The 20,414-nt window shown below is 38.4% G+C and overlaps 1 protein-coding gene across 1 annotated transcript in view; it reads left to right on the top strand.

The window, feature by feature from the left end:
• Window positions 1–20,414, top strand: part of PATJ (PATJ crumbs cell polarity complex component) — a 371,645-nt gene that overhangs the window by 209,888 nt on the left and 141,343 nt on the right. Inside the window, exon 28 of the mRNA XM_052636620.1 lies at window positions 17,563–17,654. Coding sequence (XP_052492580.1) covers window positions 17,563–17,654 — 92 coding nt within the window. The remainder of the gene's footprint in view (window positions 1–17,562; window positions 17,655–20,414) is intronic.

Below are 20,414 nucleotides of genomic sequence, written 5' to 3'. Positions count from 1 at the left end.
TTTCCTGGTTTCTTTTTATAGCTGAGAAAAAATTTCAGTCATTTCTCTATGATATGTAAAGAATTTGTTTATAACATAATATCAAATCCAATGTGCTTTTGAACTGAAAATAAGGCATTGATGTAATGACGAGTACCAGGAAAGCCAGAAGCCAGTGTTACAGTAGCTGTTCTTGGATATGCAGTGTATTAGATGTTATCGAGGGAGACTGCATCACGAAGGAGACATTTACAATGGGCTTTTAGATGGTACTCACTGGGTTAGAGCAAATCTTGTGTATTTGCTTACCCATCCACACTTCATTTATTTTTGTCAATTGAGGTAAAGTTATCCATGTCTTGATTAATCTTACAATTCTACTATTTGCTCATAGTATTTCTCATAATTGCTTTGTTGTTATCATTATTACTTTGCTCACAGCCCCCTTTTATTTAGGGTTGATCTGACTTTTTTAGGCCCTCAGATGTAGTTAATTTATAGGAAGTAGAAAAGAGCATGGTCAAACATACATTGTAGCTTGCTGGAAGCCAGAAATTCTGCACCTCTTCCCGAGCCCTGTCCATGACTGATTTTTGGCCCGACACCCACCAGCAGTTTTGTTGCTGTAGGGCTGCGTCATTGCAGTGCAAGAGCAGTCAGCAAGTTCTGCCGATTGATGGCTGAGTTCATGTATAAAAGAAATCTTACACTGAGCCCGCAGAAGACAATGTGATTAAATCGCAGCTTCTTTCTCCTTCACTAGGATGCTAGTGTGGGGCTTCTGAATTAATTTCAAAATGCATTAGCATATAATTACCATGTAGACTGGAATGAGACTTTCTAGAGTATTGGCTTTCCCTAAGCAGTTAGTCCCAGAAAATACACAGGCCCAGGCATGGTGCTGTCTTGTGAATATAGGATTTATTTATAATCTTCCCTACAGGGCAAGTGTGGGAAGAGAGCTGATAGTGCCATGCGGGGACTGGAATGATTTGTCAGGTGAGGGAAGCAGCCAGAAGGGACAGCGTGGGTGGCATTTGGAAGTGTGCAGTGGATGGGCTTGCGTGTCTGGCTCCCACACCCTTCAAGACAGAGGAAGTCCATTCCCTTTGTGACATTTACCTGTAGCATAGCCTAAATTAAATCTTGTTATTTTTGTGTGTGTATAATAGGTTTATTTAAGAACCATTGAAAATACAAAGTATGAATACTACCTATATTTGCCAAGAATAAAGACACAGGACTATAGGGAAACTCAGATCTTTTTGTTTAGCAATACTTGCTTTATAAGAGGAAAACCCTGAAATTATTAAATGACTGACTCAGGTCCGTGTAGGTGCTTTATGACACACTGCTGTCTGAGGGTGCTTACCACCACACTAGTCCAAAAGGTCGATCCTTCACTTGTTGCCAGCAAATTATTTTTGAAATCTTTCGGAAGACTTAGATGTGATTTAGAAGTACACTATAGTGAATAAATTACTAGGTTTTAGACATCCATAGATAAGATTCCATTTTACAGTCAAAAGTTTCCATCTTCTTATACTGGGCCCTTCAGATTATTATCATACAGATGAATGTAATTTTCTAAAGTATGCTTCTCAATGCATTAATTATGCCCTAAGAGATCTCACAGAATAAAATGTCCCATTGTGGAAACACTAGTTTGAGGACCAGAAAGAAGAGTAAAGGATTTCAAAATTGCAGTAAAATGATTCTTCCAACAGTTTGATTAACAGAAATAGGTTTGTGATAGCTAAAAATACAAAAAATAAATTGATAAACATTTTTTATTGTGGCAATAGTGTCAAAATACATCAAATTTTGCTTTTTAAATATGTGATTTATTGTATGTATTATATCTCAATAAAGCTGCTAAAAATGAGTTGATTGTCCCGACAGACACTATAAGTAAGTTCTGAATATAACCTCACATATGCAAAGCTGAAGTTGCCCCATTTTCTGACTCTTAAAATTGTATGCAGCCTAATTCATAGCTCTGAAAGTCAACAGAAGAACGTGGTGTTGGCTGAGTGGCCAGCGTCACACATAACATTGTCCTGGGATCCCAGAGGGGTGTATGTTTTTCCTTCCTTTCAAGTGCAGTCTCCCTTGTCATTAAAATATTGTAACTCATACTTATCTGTATTTTGCTTAATTATCTTCCCCAAGTAATCCATTGTATCACATCCAAATTAAGTTACAAAAAGATGAGTTTATTAAAAGAAATCAGAGGTAGGGGAGCTATACTGGAAATTGAGTTGACACTGAGCATTCATAATCTGCTAGGCTTTGCTAAAGTCTTTACAAGCATTCTCTCTCTTTTTTAAACAAAAGTAGATGCTGTTTTAGTACCCATTTTTCAGATAAGGAAACTGAAACATGAGGGGCAGAATCAACATGAAGACACTGACTTTTCAGACTCTAATGGCTATGTTCTTAAGGTTAGTTCTGGGTGGATAATGATTCTGGAAGATGATCATGAATTTTTCATCATTCTGTAGTTTTGGTTGATCTAGATTAACCCAGTGCTAGTTTAGAATATCAGAGATAATTTTTTATGATACAATACCCTGTTACTCTTTTTATCTCCTTAAAATTTAATGCCACTTGGAATTCATTAAAAGAAGACTGCAGTCAGTGAAATTATACCCATCTCTCAAGAAACAAAGAAGAAAAATAATCTTTTTTGTTTGTTTGTTTGAGGTTGTTCTTGCCTGATTTGAGAGCTCCTCTATGCTTCATAATTTAAGAGCTTTCACCCTCAGTGCCATTATAGAGTTAAAATTTTATTTCGGCTGTAGGAAATAGTCTGTAAAGCCTTACTCATACTGGGTGGCCCGGTTCTTTTCTGTGTTTCCTGGAGTGAAGTCTTTGAGTTCTCTTCTTGCCATTTTTGTTTCTGTCTCTGGGTGGTTGGGGGAAGTTTTTTGAATTATATGGTCGTACATCATTATCTTTATGCTGCTGAAATATTTAGGCCAAAACTTTATATTCTTACTGATCTTTTGGAGGAATGCAATCATTTAATTTTTATTTTCACAGTCCTCAGTATTGCTCCACAAGAGCTGTAAGTGGGATCACTACAGTGAACCACACTGTCTTAAAATTAGGAAGGGAAAGTGACATGGAAAAAGAAGTAAAAATGAAGATGTTCAAAGGAACTCAATTACTGTGGAAGCTTATAAAAAATAGGCAGAGGAATGTACGCAGGGGAAGAAAGGTACCAGTGGATTTCAGGAAGGAAGGAGTAAGTGGATTTCAGCAGTGATTCTCCAGACTCTCCTTTCTGCAGTTTTCCCTCGGACTCATATATTCCATATCAGAGTAGTTGTCCAGGCTTCTGGTCCCTCCTTTTACCAATTTCTTCCCCACTCACTTCCAGCCCCACTCATGGTCATACTGAGATGCAGGCTGGAAAGATATGCTCTTAGGTTATGGAGAAGTGCTTCCTTATATCAGCCTCATCATATTTTTTTTTTTCTATATTTTGCTTTGTGTGCTAAGTTGTTTCAGTCATATCTGACTCTTTGCAACCCTCTGGACGGTAGCCCGCCAGGCTCCTCTGTCCATGGGATTCTTACCGTTAAAATTTCTTACAGTCACCATGCAGGCTTTTTATGTAATTACTTATTTATTTATTTTGCTCTTTGAATCTCTGGTGATTTATGACATTGTTCTTTGTTGTTCAGTTGCTAAGTTGGATCCGACTTTTTGTAACCCCATGGATTGCAGCATTTCAGGCTTCCCTATCCTCCATGATCTCCTGGAGTTTTCATGTCCATTGAGTCAGTGATGCTATCTAACCATCTCATCCTTTATGACATTATTTCATCACAGATTACTGTAAGGATAACCACTGCTCACCCGTGAGGTGTTCCAAATTTACTCATAATTCAGGAATGAGATACTTTATGTTCTCTCAAAATGAGTCAAAAAGTCATCATTCTGCATATTTACAATATTTAAGCAACGTGAAGGATAACTAAAAGATCAAGAATTTAAAATGGCATATGTTCAAGACCATGTAATCTTAAGGCACAAAGCTCGAAGGCAAGTGTTAATGAAATTCTTATTCCAGGTTTGACTTACTAACAATATCAAGCACCTGCTTGAACTCATCACAAACATGGGTCATGTATGTGTGTTTTAATTTTAGTTTGTAAGTGAAGTGAAAGTTGCTCAGTCATATCCAACTCTTTGTGACCCCATGGACTACACAGTCCATGGAATTCTCCAGTCCAGAATACTAGAGTGGGTAGCCTTTCCCTTCTTCAGGGGAATCTTCCCAACCCAGGGATAAAACCCAGGTCTCCCGTATTGCAGGCAGATTCTTTACCAGCTGAGCCACAGGGGAAGCCCAAGAATACTGGAGTGAGTAGCCTATTCTTTCTCCAGCGGATCTTTCCAACCCAGGAATCGAACCAGGGTCTCCGGCATTGCAGGTGGATTCTTTACCAGCTGAGCTATCAGGGAAGCCCATAGTTTGTAAGAGGTAGGTCTAAAATCAGTAATCCAACCTGAAAACCAGCTGTTCCACCCAAAGCAGTAGGCTTGTGCCAATTTCACATCCTGTTAGGAAAAATTATGCATTACATGTCAACCCCATCAGTTTCCCAAAATACCACTAAAGTATTCTAGTGTAATATATACAAAGATATTATATATAGGTAACATTAATCATGTGAAGTATCTAATATTACTTCCGAATCACCAAACACTATGGTTGCTAACGCACAGCTGCTTTATATACACTACCATGGCTTCCGTTAGCTCTGCCAACATCTACGCTATACATCCTCCTTGTTGACTCTGAGTGTGTGGCTTAAAACATCTCCCTGTGGTTCTGTACTTGAAATGCAACTTTGACCTTTTCCCCCACGGTTTTTTGTTTAAAATCTTTTACTTTGTATTGAGGGGTATAGATACATTTTTTTTCTTTATAAGATAAGGATTTACTGAAAAATATTATATTGAGAGAGATAGAGAATCTATGAAGTTTGAATATTAAAAATCAAAGGGTATTGGAAATGTTACCTGGGAAGGTATACCCATATATATTTTCTACCCTTTAAAAAGAAGTTGTTGTTTTTTTTAACATCTACAAAGTAAACAGAATAACATAATGAAATTATTTTGTATAGCCATCACATAACTCAACAATTACTAACACTCTGTCATTCAGGTATCAACTATAGCTTCATATACCCACCCCTACTCAGAATATTATTATTTTTATAGGCATGCGTGTATATGTATATGTGCTAAAATTTACATAACATGAAATTCACAGGATTTATCTATACAATTTTGACAGTTGTGTACACCTGTATTACCCAAACACCTATCTTTTCTCTCTCCACAGAAACTTTTATGGGGTGTTGATTCAAGTGACTTCCTCATTTTAAATTATTTGTTGTTGTTGTTGTTGTTTTGTAATTGAATTGAATTTGGAGTTCTTTATATGTTCTGGAAATATCTGGATGCTAGTTCTTTATCAGATAGACACAGCAATGAAAATGTTTTGAAGGCAAGAGAAAAAAATTTCTAGTAGCATAGGTAATTGGAGTAAAGTGCTCATCAGATCATGTGTTTGAAAGAAGCAACTATTATGCTGGCCCTTGCTAGTTTGGGAGTCTCAACTTCTAGCATGTTCTGATGTTCTTGGAAGAAGGAATCCCAGGTTGCTGTTCACTTGAGATCCTGTTTACTTATGTGACTCAGTTCAGTCGCTCAGTTGTGTCCGACTCTTTGCAATCCCACGGACTGCAGCACACCAGGCCTCCCTCTCCATCACCAACTCCTGGAGCCTGCTAAAACTCATGTCCATCAAGTCAGTGATGCCATCCAACCATCTCATCCTCTGTCGTCCCCTCCTTCTCCTGCCTTCAGTCTTTCCCAGCATCAGGGTCTTTTCCAACGAGCAGATGACCCACAAAGTACAGAACAATTATACCAAAGAAATTCTTGCAAAGAAATTCTCACACTGTTAAGACAGCTCTAGGACCCAAAACAGATTTCCCAACCTGGGGATCTGGCAAAGAGACTGAGAACCCCTAGGGAATTTGACTTCGGAGGCTAGTGGGATTTGATTATAGAACTTCCACAGCACTGGGGAAACAGACTCTTGGAGGGCACAAACAAAAGCATGTGAGCACCAGGACCCAGGACAAAGGAGCAGTGTACCCACAGGAGACTGAGCCAGACTTGCCTGTGAGTTCCAGGAATCTCTGGTGGAGGCGTGGGTCGACAGTGGCCTGCTGGAGGGTCAGGGCACTGAATACAACAGTGCGGGCATAAGTCCTTTTGAAGGAGGTTGCCATTACCCCTACCATTGTTTAGCCTCAGGCCAAACAACAGGAAGGGAACACAGGCCCGAACATCAACAGGAAATTGGATTAAAGATTTCCTTAACATGGCCCTGCCCATCAGAATGAGACCCAGATTCCCCCACAGTCAGTCTCTCCCATCAGGAAGCTTCCCCAAGCCTCTTATCCTTATCCATCAGAGGGCAGGCAGTATGAATACCACAAGCACAGAAAACTAACCAAACTGATCACATGGATCACAGCCTTGTCTAACTCAGTGAAATGAGCCATGCTGTGTAGGGCCACCCAAGATGGATGGGTTATGGTGGAGAGTTCTGACCAAATATGGTCCACTGGAGTAGGGAATAGCAAACCACTTCAGTATTCTTGCCTTGAGAACCCCTTGAGCAGTATGAAAAGACAAAAAGATATGACACTTATGTGACATTAATAGAGATAGGATGTAATGCCTCAGCATCCTAGGAAAGAATGACTCCTCTGCAATATGAATGAGCCCTTAGAAGTAGATTAAACTTTTGACTCCATTCATGCATTCCTTTCTATGCCCTGCCGATAATACAAAGTTAGCCACAGATACCTACTTCATTTGGTCAAGCAAACCAGCCTATAGCAACTAGGGCAGCTTCCATAGAAACACTAAGAATCAGAGGAATGTGTGTGTGCGCTGCGTGCTAAGTCACTTCAGTCGTGTCTGGCTCTTTGCAACCCAATGGACTGTAGCCCGCCAGGCTCCTCTGTCCATGGGATTCTCCAGGCAAGAAGACTGGAATGGTTTGTTGTGCCCTCCTCTAGGGGATCAGAGCAACACATAAACATATTTCTCTGCTCACTTCCTTGAAGTCAATATTTTTCTATAGTGTTAGGATTCAAAGGAGTATCTTTTACTATTTTCCCAGTATATCAAATTTAGAGAGATGTGAACTACAAGCTACTATACTTTGCCTTCAGAAAGCACTTCAGTTTAATTTGTTCTATTTGAGAGAAAATAAATCTCTCATGCTTTAGCCTTGTAAACGAATGTGTTTCTTCACAAGAAACAGATTAAATGAAGTCACGAAAGACCTTGTTTCAGCACTGTGTTCATAAAACTTAGTCCTTAAAACCTGTTCCTTGGCTCAAACTATTAAGTTGTTAGAGCTTGACCTGTATTATTTTGTCTTTTGAGGAAAAGAAATCAATGTGAAATTTATTCAGAAATACTGTTTCATTCCAGTGAAACTGTGTTTCCACGTGGGTGGCTGTCATCATCCCTGTTCCATTCTTGCCTCGCTTCCCCTTTCTTCCCTTCAGTTCTCCCATCTGCAAAATTGAAAGCAGTGATTTGGAAAATGAGGATGGTTTTTCATGGGGGCTAGTGACCAAGATTTTGGGAAGGGGAAAATATTGTATAAAGTCTTGTTTGAACAGGACTTGGTTACCTCTATTCTGTTAGTCTATACCCCACCCCCAAAGCTATATGCATGGTTCCTAGGAAGAGACCTACAGTTTCCTACCTGCGTATCTTTTCATATACAGGAATAGCTTTTCCGCAGTCCTGGTGTTCTTAGTGCCCCTCAGTTCACCCTAGGCCTGCTAGGATTCCACAAGACCCACCTACCCACCTGCAAGGAGAGATGATCATCTCTTGCTTTACATCTGCATCCATCACATGGCAATGCATTTATTTGTGTCCAAGACCCTGTCACTTACTAGAGTACCAGGTGTATGTGTGCAAGAACCATATCTGACCGAGTAAAAGCAATTCCAGTAAAGTAACTTTCAGAGAATGGGTATCTAGAATATACTTCACGTTCAGTACATGGCAGCTGTGGTGATGATGGTAATGAAAATTCCTGTTTCCTCATCACTTGCACAATGACTGTTGAATAAGTGAATAAATTGATAGGTATGACACATATCTATTATACTTTTATTGGAATATTTCTTGGTCTGGAATTTCTATTTTTTGAGACCCTGTTAATTGGATTTAAAATTTCTTAGGATTAAAAAAAAAAACAACTGTATAGCACATGGAACTCTGCTCAATGTTATGTGGCAGCCTGGATGGGAAGGGAGTTTGGGGGAGAATGGATACATGTATATATATGGCTGAGTCCCTTCACTGTTCACTTGAAACTATCACAGCATTGTTAATCAATCGGCTATATCCCAATACAAAATCAAAAGTTTAAAAAAATAGGCAGGAAAAGTTGCTTATCCTGTGACTTTTACCCCCTATCTCCATACTTTTAGGAGTGGTTTCTAATTATTAATAGGACAGGCTTTTGGACTCAGACAGATTTGGCTCTAAATACTGTGGTCAAGTTCCTAAAGCTCAGTAAGTCTCAATTTCTCCATCTGTAAAATGAGGTAGTAATGCATTTCTCTACTGATTTGTGTGAAAGAAGGTATCTAAGGCATGTGTGTACGTGTGTATATGCATGTGTAGTGTATGTGCTTTGTATGTTGTGAGCACTTATAAGTGGTATTGTTACAAAGTAGTTATAAAATATCAATATGAAAACACTGGCTATCACCTTAAATCCCACCAGTCAAAGATACCATCATCATTGACAGTTGAGATCCTTACAGAGCTTTCTTTAGACCCGGATGGAAATTTTTACATGAACAAAAATAACGTGACAAATAGGTTACATTGTGTTTGGTCATGTTCACTTTATAATGTTAGCCTTATATGGCAATGGATTTAGATCTGTATCATTCTCCTTTACCTCCTTTTAATGACAACAGTTTTCCATTTATTGATGTATGAAGACAAATGTAATAAACCTTTTATTGATGAATGTCTAGTTTTTCCTATTATAAGTTATAGCCATGATAAGTATTTTGACACCTTTGTCTTCAATCTTTTGGGAATAAATTCTTACAGGTGGAAGTGCTAGATCAAAAATTAAACCATAAGAAGATCCATCAAGTTATGAACACTTAGGATTTGTTTGTTTTCTACATCTATGTTAAAGTCAATAAGAGTGTTTATTAACCTATAGATAATGTTTGCAAATGTAAAGTCTAGAATATATTTATAAGTGAGTTAGGGAGGACTCTCAGATTTCATCAGCAATTTCAGTTACTTGACTTATAACTCAATTTTTAATAATAATTTATTAATAAATCATACTACTTAATAAAAGCATGGGTAAAGGGTGTGTTGTTGAGTCTATTTTAACATGATATTCAAACCTCAGGCAAACCTGTTGCTTGAACGAAATTTTAATTTTTGTATAATTAATATTTCTAATCTAAGCTTAGAAATCAAAGCTAATTAGCTTTTACTTCCAATTTGGTACATTTTTGAATAGACTTAATTGAGCTACTTACTCTCCAGTATAAATTTATATTCATGTTCAATTTAATTATGGAAAATTGAGTAATTGAAACCTATCTCTTCATGATATTTTTGAATAATTTTATTAAAACAAATGTCATTAAGGACCACTAAAGTGAAAATTTATGTAGTATAACAAAAGGATTTCTGTTTATTTTTGCTGAATTGTTTCTGGATTAACCCTAATTCTACTTCTTCTATAAGCTACACATAAAATATTGCAATTAAGTATTCCATCTCTAGCATCTAAATAGAGTTTAGCTTAAATCATTGTTTTTTGTTCACCACCACCCCTCTTCCCCCTTGACCACCCCCTCCCCCGGCTCAGCTATAGTAGCAGAAACCAGCTCATGATGTTTCGGAAATATGGATCAAAATGAAAACCTATTATATCCTTGTTGGCCAAAAAGAAGTTTGTTCAGGCTTTTTATGCTATTTATAAGTTTTACAAATACAGATGTTTCTTATTTGGGGCTATTGTTTTCAGTATCTAGAACTGTTGTTAAGTTGTTCCTGAATGCCATTTCATTCAGCTGGAAGTTCAGAACCTTGGAAGATGAGCTATGATAAAATATTTGCGTCATTCTGGGACCAAGGATAATGGAACTGAGAGAGAAGTTACTGACCCTATGGAGGATTTCAGAAAGGCCTTTTGTCAGTAGTCAGAGGGCTTCCCAGGGGATGCGGTGGTAAAGAACCTGCCTCCCAATGCAGAAGACACAGGAGACGTGGGTTCAATCCCTGGGTGAGGAAGATCCCCTGGAATAGGAATGGCAACCTGTTCCAGTATTCTTGCCTAGAAAGTTTCATGTTCAGAGGAGTCTGGTGGGCTATACGTAGCCCATGGGGTCACAAAGAGTTGGACATGACTGAATGATTGAACATGCACACACCCAGTAATTAGGAAACAAACACAGATGGAAAAAACAGAATTATAGGTCAAGAGTATGAAAATCTCATTTGTACAGAAAGCCTTTTTCCTTTGTCCTTTTTTCCCCTTCTGAATGCCAAGGTAAATTACTGTGTGTCTGAAAGAGTTTAAGACTAGGAGATAGAGTCACACTTGGAGGTATAAATTAATGTTTATAAATTAGAAGTCCCTGATAGTGTATTGGTAGAGACTTTTCATTGGTAAAGAACAGAAATTAGCTCAAGGCAATTTAACTCAAAGAAGGGGAATTTATTGGAATGATATGTGTGTCCCTCCTAGAACCTGAAGATTAGGATGGCTGGTGGCCTTAGAAGGTGGTGGCTTTTCCTATCCCTTTATCCATGTGGCATATTATGGCTACATGAGGCTAAAAGAGAAGTAGAGAATTGCTGCATGTGGTTTAGCCTTAGTTTAAACACCTCTCAGAGGAGAGAATCATGATGGTCCTGGCCTGTGTCATATGTCTCCCAGTTTTAGCCTGGAGTGGCATGACAAGCGGTACTAACTTGACTGTCAATCATGATGGATGGTGTTTGTGATGGGAAGGTTTGAATGACCATCCCTTCTAAAGAAAAGTAGTTGTGTGCTGGCAGCAACCCCCCAAATCTCTACTATATCCCCAGTCTGGTCTGGCTTTCTCACTTGGTAATATGGAAATCAAGATGAAGTGGCATAAAATATACTTCCAATTGTCATGGCTGGATGAATGTGGGAAAAACTATTTATCATCCAAATTGGGTTACATTTGAGAGAAGGCACACTATAAATAGTGGGAACAACATGTATAAATTGGATTGTCCCAGATTTTAAAATATGGTTACCCTTGAATGGAAGAGTTGTGCATCTCAGATTTTAACATAATAAATAGATTATTTAGAGGGAGTTGGAAGTCAGTACTCCAAGTCAGTACTAAGGAGAGTTCTTCCTACCATTATTAGATAGTATCAAAGATAAAGATATATCCAAATAATTTATTATTCTTTCCATATATCATTGAGTCACTCTTTAAAGGAGAAACTTTGGGAAAGCACTTAGTTTCTCTACTTCTTAGTTTACTGGAAATAAATGGAAAATAGTATTTTTTCCAATTTCTAGATAATCTGAATGATCACTTACATTCTGAAAAGATGAAATATTTTAATTGTTTTTCTTTGGCTTGGGTTAGAAAAAAGTTTAAAAGGTGATCAATGTTTCTATAATGAAATGTTATATAATTGTTATATGTTTCTATTATAATGTTTCTATAATCATCATTTCTGTAATGAAAAAGTTGTAGTAAGCATATACTACTGTTCAGGGTGCAGCTTGTTTACACAAGAAGAAAGGTACAGTCCGTACAGTATGTACGGAACTACATACTGCGTTAGGGATTTCAAAAGCCTAACAGAGTTTCCAGGCCTTACCTTCATACACTGTGATAAAATGCTTGATTCTGACTTGTGTTGTGCTGTATCACATGTTTGCTGTCTTGTCCAACTCTCTGTGCCCCCATGGACTATATCCCATCAATCTCTGTCCGTGGGATTCTCCAGGTAACAATACTGGAGGGGGTTGCTATTTCCTCCTCCAGGGGATCTTCCTGACACAAGGATTGAACCTGCATCCCCTGCATTGGCAGGCAGATTCAATTCTAACTTGTGTATATCAAAATTCCAGGACCTAAGATGGTAGGTGTCCAGCGCAGAGTTTATTTAATAGATATCTTTACAAAGATGACTTTAGAAATCAGCTGAGTTTTATGTGCACCATACAGATGATATGACCTCTAGGTGTGCCTTAAGAATACAGGGTTTTCAACTAATATTTAAATCAAGCTCTTGGATGCCAGTTTCATCATCTGGTGAAAGTACATAACACCCAGCCCTTCTAAGATTTAACTGCGAACCTGTGCATCAAGAGCTTTGCAGTGTTTGGCACAGAGTAAGCACTCAATGACTGATAGCTATTGATAATTAGAATTAACCTGAAAACCTTCCAGGAGGTGTAAAACGCTTTCTTTCCTGTCTACGCTATACTTGGAAGATGCCCTTTATCTATTGTTTAAACAACAGAAAACAGCAGCTTCTCAGAAATAGGGTAAGTGACAACCTAAAGTTAATTTGCATAAAATGCATCATATTCTTTCTAATTACTTACTGAATTTTCTCTGGAATGTGTTTCCTTAGAAATAAAGAAATATAAAGGTCACTTATGTTGTTGGAAGCTGTATACCTTTTATTTACATAGTGAAGTTGCTTTCTAAACAATGAGATCTAGAGAACACAAAAGAGATCTTCCTCTCCTGAAACTCAGAGGACTGCTAATGTGTAATTTGTGAAGCCAGAAAAGAGGCTTTGTCTTGGAGTTTTTTTATCCAAAGATCTGCATTTTCCTTTTACATTTAATCCTGTAAAATCAAGTTTCACTCTATCTGCATTTTCCTTTTACATTTAATCCTGTAAAATCAAGTTTCACTCTATCTTCAGTTTCCCATTCTGTTCCATTTTCCACTCAGTAGCAGAGTCTCTCCAGAGGTCTCTGAACATTGGCAGAGAGCAGCTGGCTTAGCAGTAAATGCCACAGTTGCTGGCACTGGAAAAACATCGCCAGCAAGCAAGCTGCCTTGCTGTTCTACTGCCAGGGCCTCTGAATATTCAGAAACAGCACCATGAAAGACATACAACTTCAGATTTACGCTTAGGTAAATTAAAATTAATGACTTGGTTCCTTCGTTTGGGCTGTGATTTTTCCTTCTTAGAATAATAGTGCCATGAGTTCTATTCTATCAAAATGGAGAATCGCAACTAAAAAAAAAAGGGCATATCCATAAACATGAAACAGCTCAATTTTCTATTTGCTCAAGTTTTTGCTAATTAAAAAAAAAAACACAACTTTTTTTTTTTAAACGTCAATTGTGTTGAAGGTTAGAGCCCACCTCAGAGACAGCATACTAGCAGTTGAGTAATGGAAGTGTTCCTTTTACTCAGGGATCTGTGATTCAGTGCCTCCTCGTTGAGCCACCACTGTATGCAAGCTATGTGTGAAAGCTGGGGAATACATAGAGGAGGTTGCAGGTTCTTACCCTCAGTTACTGTCGTGTGCCTGCGCTGATGCTCTCTACCTGACAGTGGCTGGCTTTACCATGTGGGTGCAGTACAAGTGAAAAAAGAGAAACTTTTTTAAACCTAGTGCCATAGAATTTGGGCTTCTCTGGTGGCTCGGTGGTAAAGGGACCTGCCTGCCAATGCAGGAGGCACAAGTTCACTCCCTGGGTCTTGAAGATCCCTTGGAGAAGGAAATGGCAACCCATACCAATATTCTCGCTGGGAAATCTCATGGACAGAGGAGCCTGGTGGGCTACAGTCCACGGGGCCACAAAAAGTTGGATATGACTTAGCAACTGAGCACACACGCAGGCCACAGAGTTCAAAGACAGGAATGATGCATAGGTCGTGGTTTAGGAAACACTTTCTGAAAGCAGACTACAGACACAGTGGGGAAGAGTGCCAGGCACTGGTCAAGCGTATTCCATGCATCATCTCAATTTAAAATTGTGATTTAAACTTTCTTATTTTCAGTTCACTATCCATTAAAGAGATTAAGAAATATAGTTGGCAAAAAAGATGATCATACTAGACATACTATGTTGTAGCCAGGCTTTGTCACTTAATATATTTTGGATATTTTTTAATGTCATTAACCATGCTTTTTCACATTACTCTTAATGACTACATGACTTATTTATTTTTCTAATAGCTAAGTTAGGTAAGAAGATGTAAATATAAGAAAAATAAAACCATGAAAGTATTAGGAGAAAATATATTATATGGATGGTGGGCACTCAAGAATTTTTTATTTTTTATTTTTTCAGAGCAGACAAATTGAGAGGAAGATTAAAGAGATGTCCTGTGTAACCCTTTCCCCCACACATGCACAGCTTCCCTCATTATCAATATCCCCTTCTGGAGTGGTGCATACATTACAATTGATGAACCTACATTGACCCGTTGTTATCACTCAGAGTTCATAGTTTACATTAGCGCTCACTCTGGGCATTGTACATTCTATGTTGTTGTTGTTTGGTTGCTAAGTCACGTCCAACTCTTTTGTGACCCCCATGGACAATAGCTCGCCAGGCTCCTCTGTCCGTGGGATTTCCCAGGCAAGAATATTGGAGCGGGTTGCCATTTCCTTCTCCAGGGGATCTTCCTGAACCAGGGATCAAACTTGAGGCTCCTGCATTGACAAGCGGATTCTTTACCACGGAGCCACCAGGGAAGCCCCTGTATGTTCTATATGCTGCGTGCTCAGTCATTCAGTTGTGTCCTACTCTCTTTAATCCTGTAGACTGTTGCCCACCAGGCTCCTCTCTCCATTGGATTATCCTGGCAAGAATACTAGAGTGCGTAGCCATTTCCTCCTTCAGGGATCTTCCTGACCTGGGGATCAAACCTATATCTCCTGTATTTCCAGCGTTGGCAGACAAATTCTTTACCACTAAGTCACCGTGATGGCATGTATCCATCATCAGAGTACCATACAGAGTTTGGGTATTTTTAAAGATATGACATATGAAAAAGACAGAAACCTTAATCCCTGGTAGCTCAGTTGGTAAAGAATCCACCTGTAGTACAGGATACCCTGGTTTGATTCCTGGGTCAGGAAGATCCGCTTGAGAAGGGATAGGCTACCCACTCCAGTATTCTTGGGCTTCCCCTGTGGCTCAGCTGGTAAAGAATCTGACTACAATGTGGGACACCTGGGTTTGATGCCTGGGTTGGACTGTATACTCCACAGGGTTGCAAAGAGTAGGACACTACTGAGCAACTTTCACTTTAACAGAAAAGGTGAGTAGTTTTAATGCTTAAAAGTTAAAAACTCTTTGGATATCAGTTCAGTTCAGTCATGCAGTTGTGTCTGACTTTTTGTGATCCCGTGAGCTGCAGCATGCCAGGCCTCCCTGACCAACACCAACTCCCAGAGCCTACCGAAACTCATGTCCATTGAGTTGGTGATGCCATCCAGCCATCTCATCCTCTGTCGTCCCCTTCTCCTCCTGCCCTCAATCTTTCCCACCATCTGGGTCTTTTCAAATGAGTCAGCTCTTTGCATCAGGTGGCCAAAGTGTTGAAGTTTCAGCTTTAGCATCAGTCCTTCCAATGAATATTCAGGACTGATTTCCTTTAGAACTGACTGACTGGATCTCCTTGCAGCCCAAGAGACTCACAAGAGTCTTCTCCAACACCACAGTTCAAGAGCATCAATTTTCAGCGCTCAGCTTTCTTTATAGTCCAACTCTCACATCCATACATGACTACTGGAAAAACCATAGCCTTGACTAGATGGACCTTTGTTGGCAAAGTAATGTCTCTGCTTTTTAATATGCTGTCTAGGTTGGTCATAGCTTTCCTTCCAAGCAGTAAGCCTCTTTAAATTTCATGGCTGCCATCACCATCTGGAGTGATTTTGGAGCCCCCCCAAATAAAGTCTCTCATTGTTTCCACTGTTTCCCCATCTATTTTCCATGAAGTGATGGAACCAGATGCCATGATCTTCATTTTCTGAATGTTGAGCTTTAAGCCAACTTTTTCACTCCAAGATTACTGTAAATAAAATTTAAAGACATTATCTCATTTAATTCTCACAATATTTTTATGTAATAGATGCTTAGATTTGTTTTAAAGAAGAAACTGAGACACAGAGAAATGACAGTGTGATCAGTAGTTTTCTGGGAAGCTGATTATCTTGGTGAAGAATAAAAGCTGACAAAATGAGAGACATAATGAAGCAGTGGTTCAAGTTTAGTCTTTGTAACAGCCTTTCATATGAATCCCAGCTTTACCACTTTGAGGTGATGGATGAGCTTCATTTTATGTAGTTAAAAATATTATATCTTCATTCCATCCTTTGAAGTGTTAATTTCTGTATACTTTATCACAACAGCTGTTAGAACAAAAATGAGACCTTTTCCAAGTGTCTTCAAATGTAACAGTTCAGCGGCATCCAGGACAGGCTAATTAAATGCTAATTACAGAAAGCATAAATCCCTTTTTTACCATCCCTTATATAGTATACTATACTATCCCTTAAATAGTAGAAGGTGTCAAGGCCTCAGTTAAATAGAGACAGTATGACATAGATCACCAACTACTTATTGAAGAGACAAGAGAGAAAAAGCCAGAAGTGTGTGAGCTATTATCAAATGGTTGAAATAAAATAAAAGATTGATTGTAGCTGTCATCTTAGCTTAGCAATGGGAAAATCTGGAGTGAAGAAATTTAGAATATAAATGTTTTCAGATAGTATTTAGATGAATTCAGTGAAGTTTAAAAATCCCACCTCATCTTGGATAAGAGCAAATGTCTCATTCATTGGGTCCTGTAAAATATTCTGTGCAATTGATCTAATATTTGACTTAAAATGGGAATGTAATATTTACATCCTCTGGAGTTACACAATTTATGCTATGTAATAACCTTGACACGTTTACAGAATCATGTTTAATGGGCCCTCCAGAGCTCTGATGAATACCACAGTTTGGTCTGTTTTCTGCGTTTCTTAGGAGTCTGGAAAAGCTGTAGGAAATGAAATATCTATCACAAAGTTTTTGCATCTAGCTCAACTACTACTCTCAAGTTTAGCCAAAAGGCCAAAAATTCTGAATTTAAGAGATTTTAGTAGCTGGTTAGAATTAGTTTTTGAATCTGTACTATGAAGAGTGTCAAGATTTTTGGCATTAAAGAGTCCTACATCTACCCACTTAAAAATGAAGGAACTTTATTGTTTAATTCCAAGTATATGCACATATACTTGTATACATGTATATATATACATACATGTATACATTTATACATATGTATACATTTGTATACATACAAATGTTTATACATATGTATACATTTATATATATACATGTATACATTTATACATATGTATAAACACATATATATGTTTATATACATATACATGAAATATATATATTATAGTTTCACAAGTGCATTTTATTTTTTTCACCACAGATAAACAATCAGATTCTATATGGAAGAAGTCACCAAAATGCATCTGCCATTATTAAGACTGCCCCGCCAAAGGTCAAGCTGGTTTTCATCAGGTAAGACGGATATGTCTGGTTTCCTAAAACTCAAGATCTCTTCTGGAGATGTTATTATTTTATCTTATACATAAAATATGTAATACTATTTTATCTTTTGTTTGTTTAAAACTATCACTGTGCTCTAAAAATACGGTTCCTTTTGTAATTGTCACTTTAAGAAAAGCATGTGCGCTAGGTCTTGTGTCTGACTCTTTGTGACACCGTGGACGTAACCTTCCAGGTTCCTCTGCTCCAGGCAAGAATACTAGAATTCTCCAGGCAAGAATACTAGAGTGGGTAGCCATTCCCTTTTCCAGGAGATCTTCCCGATGCAGGGATCAAACCTGGGTCTCCTGCACTGCAGGCAGATTCTTTACCATCTGAGCCACCATGGAAGCCCAAGAAAAGTGTAGATTGCTTTGATTCTGAGGGGTTCTTGTTATGCACAGTTCACATGATAGAACTGGTAGTTGAGGCTTATATTTGTATTTCTATTTTGAAAAACTCTTTCTTGATCTGATTATCCTCTTTTTAAATAAAATAGAACATTCTAGCTTGTCATCCTCCCATCACCATCAGTTGGTACATTTGCTACGTTTGCTATCTCATTAATGCCTTCATCAAAAAATAGGCAGGAAAAAAAAAAAGAATCCAAGGAAGTTTTAGGAGCTTCATGTTAAGAGGGCAGTTGAGAAATACAGAGGGGAGAAGATGTGAGCTCTACTGTCTGGAGTCGTGTGGTCCATTTGGGGCTCCACATTTGCCCACACCTTATCTGCCATCAGACTGAGCCCTTTTGGTGTAAGTGAGTCGGAATTGAGACCCCTCGTTGGTGGGAGCCATCATTGCTCCATCAGACATGGAATGAGGTTTGAGTCCATTACTGAAATGACAGATAAATCCGAATTATTTTTAGAGGATGTAACTGTATGTTAACTATCACTCTGTTTCGCTGCCTTTGGGGCCTCAGTTACTATCTATAAACTGGGGATTATAAAGCACTTACCTCATTCATTGTGGTATTTTGAAAATTAGAAATAACACAGTGTTAATGAGAGAGTAAAGGCTTGAAGAAATGCTACCTGTCCTTATGATGGCGATGATTAATATTACACTTCCTCTTCTCAGTAGTTACTTTTTAGTAAGACCCATCTGTTCCCAGGAGACAGCTGGGATTAAGAGGTTGTTTATTCCCAGTTTTGGACACTAGTGTAGATGATTGAAAGATTCCTTCCATGCCATCACTTCAGCCTCACAGGCATAGCTGCTTTGCTCCTGAAAAAGTCCTTCATTAATGGCACCCCACTCCAGTACTCTTGCCTGGAAAATCCCATGAATGGAGGAGCCTGGTAGGCTGCAGTCCATGGGGTCATGAAGAGTTGGACACGACTGAGCGATTTCACTTTCACTCTTCACTTTCATGCATTGGAGAAGGAAATGGCAACCCACTCCAGTGTTCTTGCCTGGAGAATCCCAGGGACAGCGGAGCCTGGTGGGCTGCCATCTATGGGGTTGCACAGAGTTGGACACAACTGAAGCACCTTAGCAGGAGCAGCAATGACCTTTTATCCTGTTCATTAGCACTTTCTGGATTTCCAGGGTTTGTTGCTCTTGTATCTAAGGGGAGAAACCTTCCTCCTCCCCATTTGTGTAATGACAGTCTCCTTTGGTTTACTAACCTTTAAATTCTGTTAGACACCAGTCCCTTTACCCTTCCTATTGCTAGACGCTACAAATTTAGTTAGATGATGAAAACATGAACAGACTTGAGAAAAGGTCAGCGACTCAAAAATTTAAAGTGTCCATCAATAGAAGTCCATACAAGTAAAGAGTTGAAGCCATTTAAGCTTGAAAACTTGGTTTAAAGCTGTGTGAGGATCACATGAGATGTTACGTCGCATTCAAGAGTGTCTGCACATCAGGGCTTGGCACTTTGTGGCCACCGCCACAACGGATGTTATTACTGATTAACATTATTGTTATGTCTTTGTCATCTATGGGGCCTTTATACTCATGCTGACTCATCCCATTTTAAAGGGAGCAAAAAGAGAATTGAATAGGATCCAAAGGAAATCATTTAATGCAATTAAGTAGTTGGAAAATAGAACTCCCTGCTTCAAGAAAGAAAGATTAAATGATTTGAAGTTATTTAGAAGACAGAAGAGAAAGCTGAGTAAAATTTTAATAATAGTAATAAAGTCCCATTAATTTAGTGTCTGGTAGTTTCAGTTTTGGACTGTTCAGAAGGGATTAGCATCAAGCAAAAAATTTGCTCAGCAGTTAATGGTGTAAGCGTGATTGAGGATGCTGCTGAATACTTATGTACTAGACATGATTTTAAGCAGTTTACAAATATCAATCAGAATACATCATCAGGTACAATCAGAATACATCACCTAATTATGAACCTTTCTTGCATGGTCATTAAATTACTGTGTCTAGCACATAGTGGGGCTTCAGAAAGCTTTATAGAATAAAATTTCCTTTCAACTCTTACTGAGCAATCCAGATCATATATTCTCCAAATGCACCAATCATAGTAAGTTAGTTTTATAAAACTCCTTATAGTTTAGTCCCTCTCCCCAGCTTAAGAAGATTTTCTGTATCTTCTTTTGTAAGGAGAAAAATAACATGGGCATGATTCTGAACAATCTATTGTTGTATCTACTTTTAGACTGTCTAAAGGAAAAGGAGCTTGAATTGAAGCAAGAAAGATGTTCCTCTGCTCATAGCTTTTGTTTGATGCAATAGATACATATCTAGTAATTTGCATGCCAG

The sequence above is a fragment of the Budorcas taxicolor genome, chromosome 3 (genome assembly GCF_023091745.1).
Source record: "Budorcas taxicolor isolate Tak-1 chromosome 3, Takin1.1, whole genome shotgun sequence".
Taxonomy (NCBI): domain Eukaryota; kingdom Metazoa; phylum Chordata; class Mammalia; order Artiodactyla; family Bovidae; genus Budorcas; species Budorcas taxicolor.
The sequence above is the reverse complement of the archived record's forward strand: the minus strand, read 5'-3'. Positions and strand labels throughout refer to the sequence as shown.